The 25,908-nt window shown below is 35.2% G+C and overlaps 1 gene segment (V, D, J or C); it reads left to right on the top strand.

Annotated features, from left to right (window-relative positions):
- The first annotated feature begins 2,435 nt into the window (after positions 1-2,435).
- LOC141556467 (immunoglobulin heavy constant mu-like) overlaps positions 2,436-25,908 on the top strand; it is a 180,822-nt gene continuing 157,349 nt past the window's right edge. Inside the window, 2 exon segments of the C gene segment in view lie at positions 2,436-2,566; positions 2,651-2,961. Coding sequence covers positions 2,521-2,566; positions 2,651-2,961 — 357 coding nt within the window.

Here is a 25,908-nt window from a genome sequence, read left to right as displayed (position 1 = left end):
AACTCCTTGACCACCAGAAAACCTAATTTAATTTGGATTCCCCAAATCTAAACCTCATGGGGGGGGGGGGGGGCAGTATGTATATATAAATATAGTCTTTCCTAACCTGCTGGAAGGAGGTGGGGGAAGTAAAAAGGGAAAAAAGAATAAAGTTAAAAAGATTATCAGTAGAGAGCAGAAGAACTATTTACAAGGAAGTGAAGAAAAGATAGACATTCATTAATATAATTTTTTCTATATATATGTGTATGTATATATATATGCTTTATATACTTTCTTGAACTGGTAATTCATTGTTATATATTTTAATTTTTCTTGATTTATGCAGGGCACATAACAATATTCTCTTTTGTTTTATTTTGTTTCTATTCCTTTTCTGTTTTTCTGATTCAGTTTTGTTTTTAAATAAAATACATTTTAAAAAAGAACTATCAAACTAACTCAATACTTTAACCAAAACAGGAACTCATATTTAAAAAAAAAAACAAAAAAACCTTGAGAAAATTGCTCAAATCTCTTAGGGCAAAGTAGAAATAGGGAAAAAAACAACACATCAATCATGTTATGAAAGAAAACTTTGGCAGTCGTATGAAGAGAGAAATGGAAAAGACCTGAGGTTGTCGATGTGAGTTTGAAGGTCAAGAAGTGCCTTAAAGAAAAGTATTAAGTATATTCTTCAAATACATTTATCTAGTTTTTTTGTTTGTTTGTTTGTTTTTGTTTTTTTTCCTGAGGCTGGGCTTAAGTGACTTGGCCAGGGTCACACAGCTAGGAAGAGTTAAGTTGTCTGAGACCAGATTTGAACTTGGATCCTCCTGAATTCAAAGCTGGTGCTCTATCCACTGCGCCACCTAGCTGCCCCCAAGTATATTTATCAAATATCAAGTATATTCAAAACTTAAATAGAAAATTCAAGCATATACTTTTCTTAGGAGTTAATGAATATGAGAGTTTGGAAAGATAGCTTGAAGTTAACATAGGGTCAATTAGCTTTTTTGGGCTTCTTCTTCCAAGATATATTTTATAGGAGCAGATACTAAACTTTATCCCATAATCTACTTTGAATTGTTCTTTTTCCTACATGTTATGTAGGACAGGACAATGAAAATGTAAGTTCTGTACCAGGAAAGAGTAAAACAGAGAAACAAGTAACCCAGTTCAGACTTTACTATAAACAAAATTCTACAAAATTAAAGGCTGATTGGAAAATAATTTGCATTCTTTTGGCCAGTGTTCTAATGTTTCCTGAGGTAAAAGGTAATCCTTTTCCCAGTGAGTAAAGAATGAATGTAGAAAAGAGGAAAAATGTTTTTGCTTGTACACCAGGTGGTAGCAGATTTAGTTACTCTGGGAAGGAGGCTCAGCCTATACTTGTCCCTAGATACTACAGGAGATGGACACACTTTTTGAGAGGATATTGTGTCACTGTCTCCCTACACACTCTCCCTACATACAATCAGTCCTTCTGAGAAATACAAACTGGGCCTTTTTGGACCATCTAAGAGATTCAGTGGATTTTTTTATGTCCTGTCCATTTTGTGTCTTAATTCCTTTAGCTTAAAGAAGGAAGTGAGTTTAGGTGTGCGGGTGAGTTTTAAATAACCAACTCTCTAAGAGAGAAATGTATATATGGTAAACTTTAAGCTAAATCGACATTATTAACATTTTCTCTATTTAACATTTTCAATCTAAACAACTAAAAACATACAAATCAATCTGTGATTTTTAGTGTCTGCTGATTTCTGAAGTAAAAATTGAAAAATTTACAATCTCTTCTTTCATGCCAAACAGATATGAGGAACCATGAATAGGAGAGAACAGGGGTAAACAACCCACATGAAATCCATTTCTAAAGAAAATGAACCCCAAACCCCTATAAGCAAGTAGAAGAAGTACCTAAAATAGACTCAGAAATACTGCCCATCTAGGTTATATTGTAACACATGTAAAATGTATGGGATTACCTGTCATCGGGGGGAGGGAGTGAAGGGAGGGAGGGGATAATTTGGAAAAATGAATTTAAAAAAAAAAAAAAAAGAAAAGAAATACTGCCCATCTGCAGCACTCTCCCCCAAAAGAAATGATTCATAAAATGGTTCCAGTCTCTATTGAAGATCAAAAATGACGAAAGTTCAGGGTGCTTCCATAATTAGAAATGACACTGGGATAAATTAAGGAAATGTCAGGAAAATAAGAAAGGCTAACGATTTTCTTGGAACTGAGAATAGATTGTATTGATGAAGGATAGACACTTAGTCATTATCAATGATATTTGGATTCTCAGTGTCTTAAGCTTTCCCAGAGTTCTAGAATTAATTCTTCTCTCTTCAGCCCAGGGAGGGGGCTCATCCCAGTGGAAGACAATTGCTCTTTCTCACACAAAGCAGAAAAAGATATGCAAATTAGACTCCTCCCTTTAGGGAAGAAAACCAGCAAAAACCTGTGTCTGCAGCTCTGGGAGAGGAGCTTTTCCTCTGTGTGGCCTTTATCTGCTAAAGACTGACTGGTAGAGGCTTAACAATGGGTTTTGGACTGATAGGAATTTTTATTCTGGCTATTTTACAAGGTAATTTTGATTTTTGACTAAAGAAACACTCTTTGAACTGATGCTTTTGTGTGACTACTGTCTTCAATGGCTTTTTCTTTGCAGGTGTCCATTGTGATGATGTTCAGTTGTTGGAGTCTGGGGGTGATTTGAGACAGCCTGGAGGATCTCTTCACCTTTCTTGCAAAGCTTCTGGATTCACCTTAAGCAGCTATAGCATGCACTGGGTCCGCCAGGCTCCAGGGAAGGGGCTGGAATGGATCTCAGCTACTTGGTCTGGTGGTAGTACAGACTATGCAGACTCTGTGAAAGGCCGATTCACCATCTCCAGGGACAATAGCAATAGCATGGTGCACCTGCAAATGAACTCCCTTAAAGTTGAGGACACAGCCATGTATTATTGTGCAAGAGACACAGTGAGGAAAAGGAGTCTGAGATCAGACATAAACTTTTTCATTCACAATAACATTGAGCTGAAAGAGATCACTTACAACAAACTAGTGAATGAGACTGACAGAACTTTCAAGATTTGTGGTTTCTTTCCAATTCTCAGTAAGCATCTGTTCTATCATCCATCTACCTATAGGTGTCTGTCTTTCTATCTATCTTTTTTATCTTGATGAGGTGTGAGAAAGTTTCAATTCCTGAGAAACCTTAAGGCTATATCTGGGCTTGGGAGTGCCACAAACAATACTGGACAATCTGTTGGTCAGTAAATTGTAGAACTCAATGATAGGAATTACCCTAAGCTTCAATTACACTTCTAAAGTACTATAATAGCTACTCTGTATTTCTCTTTTCTATAAATTTATGTCCTTGATTTTTACTCTGCTAAATTCCCTTGGAACTTTAACCTCCTTCAATTGGAGTCACAATTATCTCCTGGATTAAATTCTCTGGGAATGAGCCACTGTCATGCACTGTAATAAATCTTTGTCCCTTAACTTGTGAATTCTTTTGCCAAACCCATGACTCTGACCAGGAGGATTCTAATATTGTTAGGGCATCTTTCTCCTCAACATTTTTGTTGCCCAACCTAAGGTCTTCCCAAATTTTATGTCCTCCTTGTTAAGATAAGCCCATTTCATCCTATAGCTGAGGGTGTTATGCCACAGTCTCCTTGAGCTGTTCTATCTCAGTTTCCCTGCACTAGTTTCCCTCATTGTCCTGACTGAGTTTCCCTGAATTGTTCTATCTCAGTTTCCTTAACTGTTCTGCCTCAGTCCCTTAAGTCGTAACCCCACCTCTGGTTCATTAAGACTGAGGACCATTTGCTCTAGGGTTATAAATTGTCAATGGGAGAGGAGGAGCAGATCAGACTTTCTGGCTCCTAGCTCCTTCTGTCCCCAAGAATTTATGACACTGCCCCTCTAAAATATTCCAAAAGATAAAACTATCTCAGATACTTCACTGACATCTTTACTTCTGTTATTCAAACATTCTGACTCTGGCTTTTAGTAAAAATTTACAGCTTCCTTCCCCCCCCCCCCCCATCCTGACAGAATCAAGGCTTCTAATTTTTCCTTCTCATCTTCCTTTCCTTTGTCTGAAAAGCTATAAAAGTGTTCATCATTCCCCCATTCATTACTGGATACTTTGAGATGAGAGTCCTGCCCAGTCAATTAAACTCTTCAATTAATGAAATATTAAAAAACTCTCTAATCTCTATCTTGCCTCAGTTTTTCCGGCATTACAAGGGCATACTCCAGGCTTCTAGGAAAGCTTGGCTGGGTCAACTAAGCTTTACATTCTGAAATTTTTTGTTACCAGAGATGCCTGGCCACAGTTTCCTTTGATTATTGTACCTCAGTTTCCCTAATTGTTCTACCTCAATTTCTCTGAATTTTTCTGCCTGGTTGCAATGGCCCCCTCCCAATCATCATGATCCAAATAAGGAGAAAGACCTATCTTAGACATCCTGACCCCAGATCTTCCCTACTTATCAGAATGTCTGATATCTCCCCCTATTCTGTCATTGTTCTTCTTGATCCCAATTTATTAGAATGTCTGGTGCCTCCCCCACCCTGTCAGAACCGGATTGATAATCCGTTCCTGCTCTCAGTGCTCTGACTCCTCCCCTGCCTCAGTCTACCCCCTGGTACCTTGGAGCCACATGCATATATACTTCATGGGAAGCACATATTAGCTGCTGGAAACTTTGGACATCAGTGCTGGAGGCAGCCTGCCCCCAGCACAATCTCTCCCTTTCAAATAAAATATTAAAAACTCTCTAATCTCTATCGTGCTTGTTTCTCTGGCATTACACTAGGAAAGCCTTTCTGGGTCATCTAAGCTTTACATTCTGAAAATTTTTATTGCCAGAGATGCCTGGATTTGTAGAGGTGTAAAAATACACTAACCTGGAACCCATTTCTCCAGAGGGGACTACTGTCCTCAACATGCATTTTATTAGCCAGTCATTCCCGGACATTAAGAAGTTAGCCATGTGGGTCCCCAAACTTCCCAGACACACCTATTGGAAATAGCTTTTGCAGTTTTCAATAAAAGGGTACAAACTTTGGCAGAGGAGGAATTTGCAGAGCCAGGGTGAGGATCAGAAAACAGCCTTAAATTTTAGCTGCTGCCATATTCAGGGCCAGTGGTCTTATGATTGTCCTTAGAGGAAACCCCCAGACACATGCCCTAAGTGCAACCAGGAGGGGCACCCTTCCCAATGCTCTGTCCTCTGTTTTCCTCAGGACCAGGAGTGATGGTGCCTAGAGTTTGTCTGGGCTCCCCAGCCTCACAATGCTTCATCACAATGGCTGAACCCAGGCTAACTTTGGATGACTTTATGGGAGCGTTGTATTCTGTTCTGCCCTGGTATTCTAGGTCTACTCATTCCTCCCCTCAGAGAGTGATGGTTGAAAGGTATGGTTCTGAGACCTCCTCTCCCCCTTGTCAGTTTGGTAACCTGTTATTCAAACACTTTTTCCTTATCATATCCTCCTGTCCTGCCATCTTTTTAGGGCATGACTTAATGGTGAAATTAAGGATCCAGTTTTCTCCTCCCAGACCTCTGGAGACACTTTTTGTGCTTTCCTCGAAGCCCTCTCATATTCTATCTGAAATCTGGAAGGAAGCAGATTCCTCTGACTGGGACTCAGAAATCCCTAGGCAGGCTACTCATGCCACCCCAACTTTAGTGAACTTCCAAGATCCCAGCATGTTCCCTCATAAGACTAGTACCAATGAAGCAAAAAACAAGAGATGTATTAAAGCCCCTGAAAATTTTTTAATTTTTTAAACTTCTCAGAGTTGTTAATGAGACAGTTGACTTTCTAGGTCTAGGCTATATATAGTTTCTTTGTCTAGGGTCCACATTGCTTGTCAATTTGTTAAGTATTTGGGGCCTTGAATTAACTCTCACTTCCTATTCACTCACAAAGCTAAACTGACCTCTGCCCCAGTGTTAGCCCTGCCTGATTAAATGGAAAATGAAAGAGGTTACTCTGTGGTGAGCTTCAATAGCACTTTGGAGACTAAGCCACTCCCCTCTGGCTTCTTTGCTCAGAGGGAGGAACTCATTGCCATCAGATCTTTAGAATTGGGGAAAAAATGCAAGCGAACATCTATACTTATTCCAAATATGCCTTTCATGTCTCGCATGCTCATGGAGCTATATGGAAAGAAAGAGAAGTTTTGAAAGCCAAACTTCCCCATTACTTATGTAAGGGAAATTCTACAATTACTGCAAGCTGTCTATGGACCTAGAGAGATTTGTGTTATGTTTTGTAAAGAACACCAGAAAAGGGATTCATTTTAGGCCAAGGGAAACAGGCTTGCAGATTCAGCTGATAATGCTGCTACCCAGGTGCACCTGATGGCACTTTTGATTCCCCAACTTCCCAATACCTACCATCCCTTATATAGCTCCAGGAGCAGGCCTTTGCTAAATAAAAGGGGTATATTCTTTTTCCTTCTGGGTTGTTTCAAACACCCTCAGGCCAACTTCTAATCCCAGAGGCCAGCCAGGGGAATTTCATTTTGGTTTACAAAAAGCTAATTCATTTGGGAAAGAATGCCTTTTCAGCTCTTGGGAACTGTATTTTCACTGGTCAAACAATTAGACAGGTCTGCCACATCCAAGCTTTCTTTATGGAAAAAAATGTTATCCACTTTCTCGAAGATAATTGTTTTCTCCCCTACCATAATGAGCTTTGTATCTTCTATATGACAGGGATGAATTTTCCAATCTGAATACCACTGGCTACTTCATCCTAAAATTCAACATACCCTGGATGCTGCTGCCTCCAATTTCAGGTCTCCCCTCCTCACTCTGGACTCAGGCAGGGACAGCTCTACATCTCTTGTCAGCCTGAAGCTCAGAAAGGAGAAATTTGTCCCTTTGTCCCTAAAGAATTTGGATTTCAAGGGCAGAGCCAAGATGGTGGGAGAGTAGATAGATCTTTATCTGAGCTTCTCCTGGTATCACTCAGATCAACATCAGATGAAACATCTGAACTGGTTTTGGAGTGACAGAACCCACACCCACAGAGGGTAATAAATTTCCAGTAGAAGATATTTTGGAAGAACTTCAGAAAAAATCTGCTTCAATCGGGGATTGGGGCAGGCCGCCAAGTACAGGTGCAGCACAGGAACCCAAGATGTTGTCCTCAATGTGCTGGGAAATCTACGGGAAGGGTCTTAGCCAAAATATAGCAGTGTTGGCTACTCTGTCCTTGTTACAAACTAGTGAATTAACAGATTAGGTGTAAAACATATAACACAAATACAAAGAACAAATAGTGAACCTTTGAATTTTAGAATAATCCAAGACCTGCCCACACCCTCGCAGCACCAGAAGACACTAGAAACTGGCCCAGGGCAGCCTAAAGCTACTGTCATCTCTAAAGAAAGCTTGGGACAAACTCCTCTTTGCCCTAAAAATATACCTAAATCTTTTTTTTTTTTTTAAATGAGCAAAAAAAGCAAAAATAACTCTGAATATAGATAACTTTTATGGAGAAAATGTCTCTTCTGTCACAACCCATCTCACAAGGCTGTCTTGAAAGAATTCAAAAAGGATATTAAAAGAGAGTTAGAAAAAAAATGGGGAAAGGAAATGAGAACTTTGCAAGGAAGTTTTGAAAAGGAAACAAATTATCTGAAGAAAACTCCTTAAAAATAGATTTAATGAAATGAAAAAAATATATAGCTTCTTATAAAATAGATTTGATGAAAGGGAAAAAGCAAATAACTCCTTACAAAATAGTTTTGAAAAGGAAATTACTTGAAAAACAGAATTTATGAAATGGAAAAAAAATCCAGTGAACCAAATATCTCATTTAAAAGTTCAAATGGAAATGGAAATAAAAAAAAACTTACTAAAGGAAATAATTCACTAAAAATTAGATTTGAACAAATGAAAGTCATTGACTCAATGAGAAGCCAAGAATCAGCTAAACAAAATAAAAAAAATTTCCACCAGTGAAGAGGAAATTAGAGCAATAATTAGGAGTTATTTTGTCCAACTATATACCAATAAATCTGATAATCTAGGTGAAATGGATGAATACTTACAAAATATAAATTGCCCAGACTAACAGAAGGGGAAATAAATTATTTATGTAATCCCATGTTAGAAAAAATAATAGAACAAGATATTAATCAACTCCCTAAGAAAAAATCCCCAGGGCCAAATGGATTTACATGAGAATTCTACCAAACATTTAAAGAACAATTAAATTCCAATACTATGCCAACTATTTGGAGAAATAGGGGAAAAGGAGTTTAACCAAATTCCTTTTATGACACTGATATGGTGCTAATACCTAAACCACATAGGGTCAAAAAAGAGAAAGAAAATTATAGACAAATTTTCCTATTGATGCAAAAATCTTAAATAACATATCAGCAAAGAGATTACAGCAAGTTACATCAAGGCCATTATATACTGGCTAAGAAATAGTTGATCAGTGGAATTAGGGTCACAGGACTAAATAGTTAATGACTATAGTAATCTAGGGCTTGACAAACCAAAAGACCTCAGCTTTTGGAATAAGAACTCACTATTTGACAAAAACTGCTGGGAAAATTGGAAATTAGTATGGCAGAAACTAAGCATTGACCCACACCTAACACCATATACCAAGATAAGGTCAAAATTTATTCATGATTTAGCCATAAAGAGTGATATTATAAGCAAATTAGAAAAAAAGGATGATTTACATCTCATCTGTGGAGAAAAAAGGAATCTGTGGCCAAAGAACTAGAGTAAATTATTGAATACAAAATGAATAATTTTGATTATATTAAGTTAAAAAAAAGTTTTTGTACAAACAAAACCAATGTGGACAAGAAGGGAAGCAATAAACTAGGAAAAAATTATAATCAAGTATGCTGATTTCAAGCCATTGTCCAATTTATAAATGGTCAAAGGATATGAACAAACAATTTTTCAGATGAGAAAATTGAAATAATTTCTAGTCATATGAAAAGGTGTTCTAAATGTCCATTGATCAGAAAAATTCAAATTAAGATAACTCTGAGGTATCACTTCATACTTCACCGATTGGCTAATATGACAGGAAAATACAATGAAAAATATTGGAGAGGATGTGGGAAAACTGGAACATTGATACAATTGTTGGTGGAGTTGTGAAGAGATTCAACCATTCTGGAGAGCAATTTGGAATTATGCCCAAAGAGGCATCAAACTGTGCATATCCTTTGATTTATCAGTGTTTCTATTGATTTTTTTTTTTTTTATCACAAAGAGATCATAAAGGTGGGAAAGGGACCCACATGTGCAAAATTTTTTGTGGCATACCTTTTTGTAGTGGCAAAAAACTGGAAACTGAATGGATGCCCATCAATTGCTGAATGGCCGAATAAGTTATGGTATATTAATATTTTGGAATACTATTGTTCTGTAGGAAACAATCAGCAGGATGATTTCAGAGAGACCTGGATAGACTTGTATGAACTAATGCTAAGTGAAATGGATAAAACCAGGAGATCATTGTATATGACAACAAGAAGATTATGCTATGATCATATCTAATGGACATGGCTCTTCTCAACAATGACATGATCCAGGTCAGTTCTAATGGTCTTGTGAAGAATAGATCCATCTGCCCCCAGAGAGAGGACTATGGGAACTGAATGTGGATCACAACATAATGTTTTTATTCTTTTTGTTTTTGCTTACTTGTATTTTGTTTTCTTTCTCATTTTTTCTGTTTGATCTGATTTTTCTTGTGCAGCATGATATTTATAAAAATATCCATAGAATTGCATGGTTCACATATATTGAATTGCTGGCCATCTAGAGGAGGATGCAAGGAAGGGGAAATTTTGGAACACAAGACTTTGCAAGGGTGAATATTGAACATTATTCATGCATGCATTTTGAAAATAAAAAGTTGAAATTAAAAAAATGTGTCTTGATTCCTTGGGGGGGGAAATGATGAAATGTGAGAAAGATGCAATTCTTGAGAAACCCAGAAGGCTAGCCAGACTGGGGGTTGGCAGAAACAGTGCTGGCTGCCTGAGAAGTCTTAAGACTACCTGAATTTTAATGCCACAAATAATGTTGGCCAATTGCAATAATTTAATACTCATTCTGTTGGTTAGTAAGCTTTAGAACTCAATTAGGGGAACTACTCTACCCCTAAAATCTCTCAATTATACCTCTAAGTCACTACATTGGCATATAAATCTAATCATTGTTTTTCTTTCCTATAAAATTGTCCCCGGATTCTGACACTTTGCTGGATTCCTTTGGGACTTTAGCCTGCTTCAATTCTCTAATTGAATTAGAATCACAGTTATTTCCTTGATATCTTTGCCCACTGTCAAGCAGTGTAATAAATATTTGCCACTTAACTTGGAGACAAATTCTTTTGCCAAATCCATGACACTGACCAGAGGTACCTTAATCTTGATTGCTCTTTTGGCATAATTCCAAATTGTTCTTCAAAATAGTTGGATCAGTTCACAACTTCAATAACATGTCTCAAATTTTCCATATTCTCTCTAAATTAAATTTTTTTCTTTTTTGGACACATTAGACCTCTTTGGAACATGGACTGAGTGATACTGTCGTATTAAAAGAGTATCATTGCTACTCTGCACTGTGTATCTTATCTAATCTATTTTACTCATTCACCATTCTTTTTCTTAGCCATTACTACATTTTTTGGATGATTGTCACTTTATAATACTGTTTGAGATTAGGTTCCTTGATTTCCTTGATATTCTTATTCTTCCAGATGATTTTATTATTTTTTCTAGTTCTATAAAATAATTTTTCTACCTCATAAAATATTTTAAGTGATTTTGTTGGTATGGCACTGAACAAGTTAATTAGGTAGAATTATAATTTTTATTACTTTGTCTCAACATATTAATGAAAAATTGATATTTTGTTCAATGATTTACTTTTGGCATTTTGTGTTCATCCAGTTCCTGGGTTTGTCTTTGAAGATAGACTCTCAAGTATTTAATACTGTCTACAGTTATTTAAATGGAAATTCTCTATCTCTTGATTCTAGATTTTTATTGGTAGTATTTACAAATGCAGATGATTTATGTGTGTTTATTTTATATCCTGCAATTTTATTAAAGTTCTTAATTATTTCAACTAGTTTTTAATAATTAATTATTCAGGATTGTCTAACTACACTATCATATCATCTGTAGAGTGATAGTTTTTTCTCCCTCATTATCTATTTCAATTCCCTTAATTTCTGTTTCTTTTCTTATTGCTATGGCTAACATTTCTAATACAACTTTAAGTAATAATGGTGAAAACGTGCATATTTGCTTCATCCTAATCTTATTGGAAATTCTTTTACTTTATGCCCATTATAATCTACCTAAAATCTAAAACTATTTTAAATAAATTCTACAGATCATTTAAAGGAAATTTCCCTTTATTCTTACGCTCTCTGATGTTTTTTTAAATTAGAAATGGTTTCTTATAAAATTATTAACTAAGGTAGATTGAACTTAGAACTTAGATTCAGTTTATCTGGGGAATTTGGGAAAATGAAATAGGTTGTTCATACTGGCTCAAGTAAACAGTTGTAAACCTTGTGAAACTGACCACCATAAATCCATAAGCTTAGGAAAACATACCTGCAAACAGTAAAACTGACTATATGGGCCTGACTAGAATTTGACAAATTTGTGCCACTAAGTGGGGAAATGAGAATTGATCAATAAAGGGAGGAAGGGTGTCATTGATTCTTGTAGTCACGACTATATAATTCACTTCAATCTCTGTGGAAATTAACCTCTCTCCACTGGTGGAACTCCAGTAGAAAGATAGTCACTTCTTGCAAGATTCTAAAATAAACACTTCTATTCTTCACTTGAGATATCTCTGAATATTTGGAAATTGGATTTGCTGTACCATACAATATAATCAATTATGATGATAGTTTTCCTAATATAGAACCAGCCCTGCTTTTCTGTTTCAATTTCCATCTGGTCATTGTTAGGGTCAAAGAGAGGTTAGGGCTGTGCAATTAGGATGTGACACAAGCTTATGTGGCTTGGAGATTCCTGGACATGATTGGCTATGAGCACATGAGGATCACCTTTGTGGGTGGGATCTCTAGTCACACCGGGAACCCTGAACACTCTGAAGTTGAGTCAGGAAAGGGAAGTGTCTCCGTCTCTGATTGGCTGTGTCTGTGACCTCGTGGATGGAGTTCTGCCAAAGAGAAGGAACTAAAGAGAGTGCAGGAAGTCTTAGAGTAGGATGTAACCACATGAATAAAGTTCCTGAGTTTGCCTGCAAAAACAGGTACTCTGTTGTGCTTTAATTGCGACCCTATGAGACAGCAGTCAGAGGATTTCTGAAGACCTCAAAAAGAGGTAAGCTTGATATTAATATTTACCAGAGATTTCTCTGAAGCCCTGGGAATTAGGAGAGACTTGCAATAGCAAATACAACGATAGCATGTTGCAGTCATAGTGTATAATCTCTTGGTAGTATGTTGTAATCTTCCTAGAATTTTATTTAAAATTATTGTATTGATATTTATAAGGGAAATTGTTCTACAGTTTTTTTTTTTCTATGTTTACTTTTCCTGGTTTAGGTATCAGTAACATATTTGTATAATGAAAGGAATTTGGTAGGACTCCTTTTTGGGTTTTTGCCTATTTTTCTGTTAGGCCCATTCTTGCACCTAACTAATGCTAATCTGTTCTAATGCCCAGGCCTATCAGAAAGACCCTGGTAAATATAATATCAATCTTGCCTCTTCTTTGAGGTCCAGCTGCTGTCTCATAGGGAAGCAGTTTTAAGCACAACAGAGCACCTGGGAGTTTTGGTGAATAAGCTTAGACTTTATTCATGTGGTTTACATCCACTCTATGACCTTCTGCACTTATCTTGGTACTGCTTCTTCAGGCCAACCTCTAGATGATAAAGAAATGGAGTTCTTCGTGCCCTGAGCTTATATGGGGTCTATGAGGTTACAGACATAAGCCAATCAATGATGAAGGTTACATCCCCATCTTGACGAGATTTCAGAGTGAGATTTTAGGATTCCTGCCTTGGCTGGAGGCCCCACCCATGAAGGAAGTTCCTAAGTACTTAACTCCAATCACATCTGGGGATCTCAGAAACCATTGGCCTACTTACCTCTCAATTGTGCTTGCCTGACCTTTCTAATGGACCCTTACATTTTTCCAAATAGTTTATGTAGCTTGTGAATTAATGATCACTGAATCTGTGATAAAATTTACTTTTGAATCCATAGGCTCTGGGAATTTTTTCTTATGGAATTTTTTATAGCTTATCCAATTTCTTTTTACTAAAACTGGTTACTTAAATACTCTATTTCCTCTTCTCATAATTAGGGAAATTTACATTTTAATAAATATTCATGTATTTCACATAGATTACCAGATTTATTGGCACATAATTGGGGAAAATAGCTCATACTAATTGCTTTAATTTTCTTTTAATTGGTGGGTAATAAATCTTTTTATATTTTTAAATTGAGATGATTTTTTCTTTTTAAAAGTCAAATTAATTAAAGGTTTATCTTTTTTGTATCTTTTTCATGAAGCCCTTTTTAATTTTATTTAGAAGTTCAATGTTTTTCCTATTTTTGATTTTATCAATAGGTTTTTATTTTAGGATTTTCAATTTGGTATTTCAGGATTTTTCATTTAATTTCATTCCTTGTTGTTTTTTTTCCAGTTGCATGCACAATTCATTGTCCTATTCTTTCTCAAGTACTTAGAGATATAAATATTCCTCTAACTATTGCTTTGTCTACATTCCCTCAGTTTTGCTGTTGTCTCATTGTTGTAATACTCTGAAGTGAACTTATTTTTTTAGTGATTTTCAATGATTTCAAGAATACTTTGTTGTTGTTGTTTGTTGTTGTTTGTGAATCAATAAGGGTAAAGTGACTTGCCCAGGGTCACCTGAATAGAAAATGTCAAGTAGTAGGTCTTCATGACTCCAGGATTGGTGCTCTATGCACTGTGCCACCAAGCTGCACCTGTGATTTATTCCTTGAATCACTCATTTTTTAAGATTTTGCCTCTAATTAATTATTAAACTATCTTTCCATGTTAATGAACATGGTTTTTGTTGCATTATGATCTGAAAATAATACATTTAACATTAATTCATTTCTGCTTTCTTTTAATAAAATTTTTGTTTTCTCCAGTTACAACATTTAAACAACATTTAAAAAAATTTTGGTTATACATGTATATTCATTTTTTTTAATGTATTCTCTTATGGATTATATTGGAAGAGAAAATCAGAACAAAAGAGAAAAACCAAAAGAAAAAAAATGAACACATCATGTGTTGATTTACATTCAGCCTTCTTAGTTTTTTTTCTGAATGTGAATGAAATTTTCCATTTTGGGATTGCTTTGGATCACAAACTTTTGAGAAGAACCAAGTCTGTCATGGTTGATTATCATGCACTGTGTGCAATCTATTACTGGTTCTGCTTGTTTCACTCAGCATCAGATTATGTAAATATTTACAGGAGTTTTAAAAATCAGCTTGTTCCTCATTTTAAAAAATAGAACAATAATATTCCATTATGTTCATATACCAAACCTGATTCAGTCATCCCCCAATTAATCACCATCTACTCATTTTCCAGTTCTTTGCTATCACAAAAAGGGCTGCTACAAATATTTTTGTACTATTCCCTCTTTTATGATCTCTTCAGGTTACAGATTCAGTAGGGGCACTGCTGGATGCACAGTTTTATAGCCCTTTGGACATTGTAGCAAACTGTTCTCCAGAATGGTTGGGTCAGTTCTTAATTCCATCAACAATGCATTAGTGTCACACTTTTCCCATATTTCCTTCAACATTTATCATCTTTTCCTGTCATTTTAGTCAATCTGATAGATGTGAGATGTTACCTCAGAGTTGTTTTAATTTGCATTTCTGATAGTAATTTAAAGGATTTTTTTCCATATGCCTAAAAATGGCTTTAATCTCTTCATCTGAAAATTATTCATTCATACCTTTTGACTTTTTATCAGTTGGGGAATGACTTGTATTCTTATAAATTTGACACAGTTCTTTATATATTTTAGAAATGAGGCCTTAGAAATGAACCACTGTCTATAAATCCCTCCTTCCACCCCAGCTTTGTGCTTCCCTTCTAATCTTGGCTCTGTTGGTTTTGTTTGTGCAAAATCTTTTTAATTTAATGTAATTGTAGTTGTCCATTTTGCATTTCATAATGTTCTCTAATTCTTCTTTGGCCATAAATTCCTAGATCTATTTTCCAAGTCTGTTGTTTTCTTAAGTAGCTATTTAACCTTTTTTTTTTTTTTTTCAATTTTTTGATTTTATTTGACTGATTCTTGATGTCTTATCGAATCATTTCCATTTGCACAGTTCTGATTTTTAATGAATTATTTTCTTCATTAATTTTTAAAATTTATTTTTGTATTTGCCCAATTGAGTTCTTAAATAAGTTGTTTTGTTCTATGGAATTTTTTCTATTTCACAATTTTTTATTTTTTAAATGAGTTATTTTCTTTTTCCAATTCACAAATTCTGTTTTCCTGGATGTTCTTTACCTTTTCTATTTCACATTTTAAGAAGTTGTTTTCTTTTTCTACTTTATCAAATCTTTCTTTTAATGAGCTATATGCCTTTTCCAAACTCTCTTGCAGAGTTTTCCTTTCCCAATTCTTCTTGTAGCACTCTTTTAAGATCTTTTAAAATTTCATCTAGGAGAGCCTTGTGTGGTGGGGAACAGTTACATCCCCCTTTGGGGCTTCATCTGGAGACAATCTGTTTTTAGTCTCCTCGGGGTTTGAAATTTGTTCTCTTTCATTGTAGAAGCTGAATAGATTTAGAGTTCACTTTGGCTTTTTACTCATTTTTCAAAACAATGTTGGGATCTGCTTTTTGGACAAGGAGGTTCCAAGTTTCCGCTACAGACTTCCAGAAGTGACAATGGCTGAGCTGGAATTTTGCTGAGTCACTCCCAGAGGTGGTTTTGGCCAGGTCCCATGAAACTCCCACACTTTGGGGGTACACTCTTTACCCTCTGCCTTTTTGTTGGATGTTTTATAACTTCTCTGCTGATCTACTGGCGTGCAACCAGGGCAGAGTAGCCAACACTGTGGTAGAGCCCTCCCCATAGATTCTTTGTCTTGCAAATACTGTACTCTTGCCCCAGTCTGCTTAGCATGTGCTGGTCTCCATGCTCTGCCTCTCTGCCTGTGCCTAGCCACCTCCTCCTGTGCCCACACCTGTTTGGATTCTTACAAGGTGCTAAATCACTGGAATAGGATAGAGACAATAATTATCTAATTTAGCATGGTTCAGTATGATTGATCTGACCCCAGAAGGAGATGTTATGGGCCAGAACTTGAGGTACTGAGGAGACAATGATTAAATCTAATTTAGCATTGATTTAATGTTACAACAAATACTGGTTTCCTAGTGATGAAATGATTGGTATGCAGCATATATAAGCAAGAAGCTTTCAGGGCCAGGGGGGACTTTGGGAGATTCACAACTAGGATTGACTTCTGGGAGATTCACAAGCCCATAGAAACCCACAATCCCACTCTCGGAGGCAGAGTCAAGATTCAATCTTTTCACCTAATTTAGTTGGCACCTCCTCCTCCTGCTCTTTCTTCTTTTTTCTCATTCTATAACATATAATTTCCTAAAGCCAGTATATTAAGTGTGGCTTTGGAAATTGAGTCAGGTCCATTTTGTTGTAGTATTGACAAAGTTGCTCTCCTACTAATTTCCACTCCTCTAGATCCAATTCTTTTTCCATAGAGAACCAAGGATATATGTACTGCACAGTTTTTAAAAGTTCAACGATATCCTCCAAAATTATAATCAATCCTTGGCTTTTCATAACCTTGACAATGCTCTCTAAATATTTTCCTTGAAGAGAAATAGAAGGCTTTTTTTCTAAAAATTTGTCCCATTTCGCTGAAATTCTACTTTAGCTCTTTAACAAAGTTTCCTTGTACTCACCCTAATTTTTCGGTCAAAGTTCTTGGTCCCACGTAATTTTCTCTTCTTTAAAATATAATCATTCTCTTAGGAGCAGGTTTCTTGGGTACCTTGTTTCAAGTTCTGGCCCATAACATCTCCTTGTAGGGTCAGATCAATCATACTGGCTAAATTAGATAATTATTGTCTCTATCTTATTTCAATGACTTAGCACCTTGTAAGAATCCTAACACACACCCAATCAAAACAGACCTTTTCTGGCGAACTTTGGAATTATCTTCTACTGGTAATTTGTTGCACTCCCAATATTCATGGATCCTGTCAGGCTAGCATTAATTCAGAGGATGAATTTTGTAATTGGTGTGATTATAGCAGAAGAGCTCAGAAAGAAGCATGTGTCCTCTCTGTCATCTTGGCTCTGCTCCCCTCCCCGACCATGATTATTTTAAATGGAATTTTTCTTTCTATTTCTTGCTGCTGGGCTTTGTTAGTAACATAGAAATGCTAATGATTTATGTGGGTTCATTTTATGTCCTTTAGATGATTATTTAGGATTCTCTAACTATATCTTCATATCCTCTGTAAACAGTGATAGTTTTATATCATCATTGCCTATTCTAATTCCATTAATTTCTTTTTCTTTTCTTTTTACTAAAGCTAACATTTCTAGTACAATATTGAATAATAGTGGTGACAACAGACATCCTTGTTTCCCTCCTGTCTTATTGGGAATGTGGCCAGCTTCTCTCCATTACAAATAATTCTTGCTAATGGTGTTAGATAGATATTGCTTATCATTTTAAGGAAACCTCACTTTATTCCCATGCTTGCTATTTGTTTTTAAAAGAATGGTGCAATATTTTGTCAAAAGGTTTTTCTGCATTTTCTAATGAAGAAATTAGAGTCATTTCTAGGCATATGAAAAAGTGTTCTAAGTCACTAGTGATTTAAAAAATCAAACTAAAACAATTTTGAGGCTTCACTTCACATCTCTGATTGGCTAAGATGATAGGAAAAATGATGATAAATGTTGAAAGAGATGTGGGAAAACTGGGACACTAATTTTTTGTTGGAAAGGTGTTGGAAATGATCCAACCATTCTAGAGAGTAATTTGAAACTATGCCCAAAGGGCTGTTAAATTGTGTATACTCTGATTAATTAATACCACTACTGGATCTATATCCCAAAGAAATCATAAAAGAGTGAAAATGACCCAAACGTGCAAAAATGTTTGTAGCAGTTCTTTTTGTGGTGGCAAAGAATTAGAAAATGAATAGATGCTCATCAAATGGGATATAGCTAAATAAGTTATGGCATATGAAAGTAATGGAATATTATTGTTCTATAAAAATGATGAATAGGCTGACAGAAAGATTTACATGAACTGATGATGAGTGATACAAGCAGAACCAGGAAAACATTGTACATAGAAACAAGATTGGATGATGGATTGATAAACATATTTTTTTTTGGCAATTCAGTGATTTAAGGCAATTCCAATAAACTTTGGATGGAAAATACCATCCACTTTTCTTTTTTATTATAGCTTTTTATTTACAAGATATACGCATGGGTAATTTTACAGCATTGACAATTGCCAAGCCTTTTGTTTCAATTTGTCCCCTCCTTCCCTCCATCACCTTCCCCCAGATGGCAGGTTGACCAACACATGTTACATATATTAAAGTATAAATTATATATATATATATATATATATATATATATATATATACACACACACACACATGTCCAAACAGTTATTTTGCTGTACAAAAAAGAATCGGACTTTGAAATAGTGTACAATTAGACTGTGAAGGAAATAAAAAATGCAGGCGGACAAAAATAAGAGTATTGGGAATTCCATGTAGTGAATACTATCTGCTTTAAGAGAAGGAACTATGGAGACTGAATATGCATCTATTGTCAGCTCTTTTATTCTGTTGTGTTTTTATTCTCAGGGATTTTCCCATTTGTTCTGATTTTTCTCTCCCAAAATGATCATATGGAAATATGTAAAAAAAGAATGTTCATGAATAACCTAAATAAATAAATTAATATAATGAAATAAAAATCAATAAACATATGTTACCCTAATAAGGACAGAAAATAGGAAAGTACTATAACTGATTTTTCAAAGATTTATTTCAAGGATCTACAAACCATGGCTTAGAACAAAATCCAGACCATTCTTCCTCAACTTACACCATAAAACTTTATTTGAAAAGTACAATAAAATATGTTTAGCTTGACTGATTCCTGAAAGTTGTTTAGCTTTTTGTATTTCAATGTTTTTCAATTTATTTAGCAAATAAAAGATAATTTATCATAGCCGATATTACCTGTAGTTAGTTGTTGTTGTTGTTGTTGTTGTTGTTTTTTAAGACAATTACACCTCACTTGTCAATCTTTTTTGATGGAAACTACGACTTCCGCTTTTTCCTGTTAAGATAGAGCTCCTACTTGTCTTGTATAGTACTTGAAATCTTGACATTTCTTCCATATTTGCTAATAAAATACTGATGTTTCATCAATATTAGGAAGAAGACAACTTGGGAGGATGATACAAGACCTACAAGCTTGATAGAGAGAAAATCTTGCCAAATTGTCATAGGAGTCACAACTGCAAAATCTCACTGACTTGATTCCTTGAAGGGATGGTGTCTGTTTTGTTTTGAGATGTTAATTGATAAAGATTGCATGTCTAATTCTTATTTTGGTCCACTAGCTAACATAAATCATGGTAAGTTAGGTATGTGTGCACTGTGTCAAAGACATAGTGTTTGTGTGTATGTGTGTGTGTGTGTGTGTGTGTGTGTGTATTTTAGTCACATCTGACAGAAACAATTTTAATTAAAAAATATTATATAGCCAAACATGTTGTCAAGATATTAGTAGGAGATACTCTGTTTTCCAGAACTAAATCTCAGTAAGCAAGTTTTTCCCTGAGCTTGATATAACAACAATCTTTTGTACCCACTCTCTGTATGATTTCAGCTACAGAAAAACTTTAAAATTATAAAAAGTATCTGTTAAGGACCATGCCCAAGTGTAAGGGGCAGATCAATTCTCTGTAAGCCCCCACACCTGTGAATCATAACACACTTGAAGAAATGGAAAATCAGCCTTAACTGACACAGATGTTGCTTGTGAATTGGGAATGAAATAAATCAGAGGCAAGAGGAAGAGGAAAGAGGTCAGAAAAGGCAGCTGCCTCTCAGTCTATTAATATTATCATCCTCTCACATGAAGGGATCTATTCTGCTGGTCAGAATTAGATTTCCAGCAGCCACTAGAAGGTGGCTCCTGTAACACCCAGCAGCCACTAGCACCCAGGAGCCCTTGCTCCTATAACAAATGGCACCAGAACAGAGGCACAAAAAGCAAAGAAACAGCAGTAGGATCCTCCCAGGAGAGTTCCTTTGGTAACCTGCAGGGAAGGAAAGGGAGAAGAGGACCGGTAAGACTTTTTCAATTAAGGCAGTTAAAATGGGCCTACATATGAAAGGGCCAAGCCAGGAGGCTGATGATGAACATAATGAAAAATGCTTACTCTGACTACAATCCTACTTTTCCATTTGTCAGAAAGTTTGCCTCCATGCCATCTCACAAGATTCAACACCTATTATAGCGTCTCACTCTGCAACCACCCAAGGGAATAGGATGGAAAAGACTTTGATAGTGCTGTTTGCATTGCTCAGCATGCAGACTCAGAAAATAGCTGCTTCACAATACTGGACAAACTTACTGATCATGCTGTTGGGGGAAAAATAATGATATTCCCATAAAACAAAGAACAGGGAATTGTTAAGGACCATGCCTCAGTGTAAAGGGGCATGTCAATTCTCCAAAAGCCCTCATAGCTATGAATCATAACATACTTGAAGGAATTACAAAGCAGTCTTTTTTTTTTCTTTTTTAAAATTTATTATAGCTTTTTATTTACAAGTTATATGCATGGGTAATTGTACAGTATTGACAACTACCAAACCTTTTGTTCCAATTTCTCCCCTCTTTCCCCCCACTCCCTCCCCCAGATGGTAGGTTGACCAATACATGTTAAATACGTTAAAGTATAAATTAAATACAATATTAGCATACATGTTCAAACAGTTATTTTGCTGTTTAAAAAGAAGCAGACATTGAAATAGTGTACCATTAGCCTGTAAAGGAAATAAAAAATGCAGGCAGACAAAAGTACAGGGATTGGGAATTCTATGTAGTGGTTCATGTCATCTCCCAGAGTTCTTTTGCTGGGTGTAGCTGGTTCAATTCATTACTATTCTATTGGAGCTGATTTGGTTCTTCTCATTGTTGAAGAGGGCCAGGTCCATCAGAATTGATTATCATATAGTATTGTTGTTGAAGTATATAATGATGTCCTGGTCCTGCTCATTTCACTCAGCATCAGTTCATATAAGTCGCTCCAGGCCTTTCTGAAATCATCCTGCTGGTCATTTCTTATAGAACAATAATATTCTATAACATTCATGTACCACAACTTATTCAGCCATTCTCCAATTGATGGGCATCCAGTTTCCAGTTTCTGGCCACTAAAAAGAGGGTTGCCACAAACATTCTTGCGCATACAGGTCTCTTTCCCTTCTTTAAAATCTCTTTGGAATATAAGCCCAGTAGTAACACTACTAGATCAAAAGGTATGCACATGTTGATAACTTTTTGAGCATAGTTCCAAATTGCTCTCCAGAATGGCTGGATGTATTCACAATTCCACCAACAATGTATCAGTGTCTCTATTTTCCCACAACCCCTCCAATATTGTGTATTATCTTTCCCTGTCATTCTGGCCAATTTGACAGGGGTGTACTGATATTTCAGAGTTGTCTTAATTTGCATTTCTCTGATCAATAATGACTTGGAATATCTTTTCATATGGTTAGAAATAGTTTCAATTTCTTCGTCTGAGAATTGTCTGTTCATAATGCTTTGACCATTTTTCAAATGGAGAATGGCTTGATTTCTTATAAATTAGAGTCAATTCTCTATATAGTTTGGATATTAGGCCTTTATCAGAACCTTTGACTGTAAAAATATTTTCCCAGTTTATTGCATCCCTTCTAATCTTGACTGCATTAGTTTTCTATTTGTAACTTTTCAATTTGATATAATCAAAGTTTTTTATTTTGTAATCAATAATGATCTCTAGGTCTTCTTTGGTCATAAATTCCTTCCTATTCCACAGGTCTGAGAGGTAAACTGTCCTATGTTCCTCTAATTTGTTTATAATCTCATTCTTTATGCCTAGGTCATGAACTCATTTTGACCTGAGCTTGGTGTATGGTGTTAAGTGTGGGTCAATGCCTAGTTTCTGCCATATTAATTTCCAATTTTCTCAGCAATTTTTGCCAAACAGTGAGTTCTTACCCCCAAAGCTGGGATCTTTGGATTTGTCAAACACTAGATTATTAAGGTTATTGAGTGTTTTGTCCTTTGAACCTAACCTATTCCACTGATCAACTAGTCTATTTCTTAGCCAATACCAAATGGTTTTATTAACTGATGCTTTATAATATAATTTTAGATCTGCTATAGCTAGGACACTTCATTTGATTTTTTTATTTTCATTAATTTCCTTGAAATCCTTGACCTTTTATTTTTCCATATGAACTTTGTTGTAATTTTTTCTAGGTCATTAAAATAGTTTTTTGGGAGTCTGATTGGTATAGTGCTAAATAAATAGATTAGTTTAGGTAATATTGTCATCTTTATTATTTTTGCTGGCCCTATCCAAGAGCATTTTAATATTTTTCCAATTGGTTAGATATGACTTAATTTGTGTGGAAAATGTTTTGTAGTTTTGCTCATATAGTTTCTGATTTTCCCTTGGCAGATAGATTCCTAAATATTTTATACTATCGGTAGTTACTTTAAATAGAATTTCTCTTTGTAGCTCTAACTGTTGAATTTTGTTAGTGATATATAAGCATGTTGATGACATATGTGGGTTTATTTTGTATCCTGCAACTTTGCTAAAGGTGTGGATTATTTCTAATAGCTTTTTAATAGAATTTCTGGGGTTTTCTAAGTATACCATCATATCATCAGCAAAGATTGATAATTTGGTTTCCTCATTACCTATTCTAATTCCTTTAATCTCTTTCTCAACTCTTTTTGCCAAAGTTAGCATTTCTAATACAATATTGAATAATAATGGTGATAGTGGGCAACCTTGTTTCACTCCTGGTCTTAATGGGAATTGTTGCAATTTATCCACATTACATATGATGCTTACTGATGGATTTAAATAGATGCTACTGATTATTTTAAGGAAAAGTCCATTTATTCCTATACTCTCAAGTGTTTTTAATAGAAAAGGATGTTGGATTTTATCAAATGCTTTTTCTGCATTTATTGAGATGATCACATGGTTTTTGATAATTTGGTTATTAATATAGCCAATTATACTGATAGTTTTCCTAATATTGCACCAACCCTACATTTCTGGTATAAATCCTACTTGATTAAGACATTATCCTGGGGATTATTTTCTGTAGTTTTTTTGCTAATATCGTATTTAAGATTTTAGCATCAATATTCATTAGGGAGATTGGTCTATCATTTTTTTTTCTCTCTTTTCAACCTCCCTAGTTTAGGTACCAGTACCATGTCTTTATCATAAAAGTAATTTGGTAGGATTCCTTCATTCCCTATTTTGGGGCTAATTATTCTTTAAATATTTGGTAGAATTCACATGTAAATCCATCTGGTCCTGGGGATTTTTCTTAGGGAGTTGATTAATAGCTTGTTCTATTTCTTTTTCTGGGAAGCCTATATTTTTGGAGGTAGTCATCCATTTCCTTAGATTATCAAATTTATTGGCATAAAGTTGGGAAAAGTAACTCCTTATTATTTTTCTAATTTCCTTTTCATTGGTGAAGAGTTCTCCCTTTTCATTTTTAAGATTAATAATTTAATTTTTTCTCTCCTTTTTCTAATCAGATTTACCAAAGGTTTATCTATTTTTTTTTCATAAAATGAACTCTTAGTTTTATTTATTAGTTCAATAGTTTTTTAAACTTTCAATATTATTAATTTTTCCTTTTAATTTTAGGATTTCAAGTTTAGTAATTGATTGGTCTTTATAAAATTTGGTCTTTTTCTAGCTTTTTAAGTTGCAAGCCCAATTCATTGATCTTCTCTTTCTCTATTTTCTTCAAGTAAGCCTCTAAAGATATAAAATTTCCCCTTATTACCACTTTGGCTGCATCCCATAAATTTTGCTATGATGTCTCATTGTTGTCATTATCTTGAGTAAAATAATTGATTGTGTCTATAATTTGCTGTTTCACCCAATCATTCTTTAAGATGAGATTATTTAGTTTCCAATTACTTTTTGGTCTATTTATCCCTAACTTTTTATTGAATGTAGCTTTTATTGCATTTTGATATGAAAAGAAAGCATTTACTATTTCTGCCTTCCTGCATTTAATTTTGAGGTGTTTATGTCCTAATATATGGTCAATTTTTGTATAGGTTCCATGAATTGCTGAGAAGAAAGTTTACTCCTTTCTATCACCATTCAGTTTTCTCCAAAGATCTATCATACCTAATTTTTCTAATATTCTATTTACCTCTTTAATTTCTTTCTTATTTGTTTTGTGGTTTGATTTATCTAATTCTGAGAGTGCAAGATTGAGATCTCCCACTATTATAGTGTTGTTGTCTATTTCTTCTTGCAGCTCTCTTAACTTCTCCTTTAGGAAGTTAGATGCTATACCACTTGATGCATATATAATTAATATTGATACTGCTTCATTGTCTATGCTACCCCTTAGCAAGATATAGTTTCCTTCCTTATCTCTTTTAATTAGATCAATTTTTGCTTTTGCTTGATCAGTGATAAGGATGGCTACCCCTGCTTTTCTGACTTGACCTGAAGCATAATAGATTCTGCTCCAGCCTTTTACCTTTACTCTGTATGTATCTTAAATGTGTTTCTTGTAAATAACATATTGTAGGGTTCTGACTTTTGATCCAGTTTGCTATCCTGCCTCCACTTAATGGGAGAGTTCATCCCATTCACATTTACAGTTAAAATTACTAATTCTGTATTTCCTGCCTTCTTATTATCCCCTGATTATGCTTCTATTTTTCTTACCCCCCCAACCCTCTTTCACAGTATTAAACTTAAGGGCCCCACTTGTGTCACACTGCTTGCCCACTATAGGATCCCTCTCTCCCCCCCTTGAATCTCTTACCTTTTCTTGTACTCTTCCCTTATTACTCTTTTCCTTTTCCCTTTTCCTCTCCCCCTTTTTAATGAGGTGAGAGAAAATTCTCTGTAAAACAAATATGTCAGTTATTTTCTCTTTGAGCCAACTCTGATTCTCTAAATTCCCTCAGATATGAAAGGTTTCCTTTGCCTCTTTGTGGGATATAGTTTCCCTCTTTTTATCCCCCCTTCCCGCTTTTTCTGATACTATCCCATTTCCATTTCTACTTCCCTATTTTATGTTATATCAATAAAAACAAATTATACACATAGTCTTTATGTATAACTACATCAGAAATACAGTTCTCAAGAGTTCCTTTTACTTTTTTCTGCTTCTCTTGAGTCCTATGGTTGGAGATCAAATTTTTTGTTTAGATCTGGTTTTTTCCTTAGAAACAATTGGAATTCATCTGTTTCATTAAATGTCCATCTTCTTCCATGAAAAAAATGTTCATCTTAGCTGGGTAGTTTATTCTTGGCTACATTGCAAGTTCTTTTGTCTTTAGGAATATCAGATTCCAGGCTCTTTGATCTTTTAATATGGAGGCAGCCAGATCTTGAGCAATCCTTATTGTGGCACCTCAGTATTTGAATTTTTTTTTTCTGGTTACTTGTAATATTTTTTCCTTAGTCTGATAGTTACAATATTCCTTGGAGATTTTATTTTAAGGTTTTTTTGAGAAGGTGTTTGATGAA

This window comes from Sminthopsis crassicaudata, chromosome 2 (assembly GCF_048593235.1).
Source record: "Sminthopsis crassicaudata isolate SCR6 chromosome 2, ASM4859323v1, whole genome shotgun sequence".
Lineage (NCBI taxonomy): Eukaryota > Metazoa > Chordata > Mammalia > Dasyuromorphia > Dasyuridae > Sminthopsis > Sminthopsis crassicaudata.
This window is presented reverse-complemented; position numbering and strand designations above follow the sequence as displayed.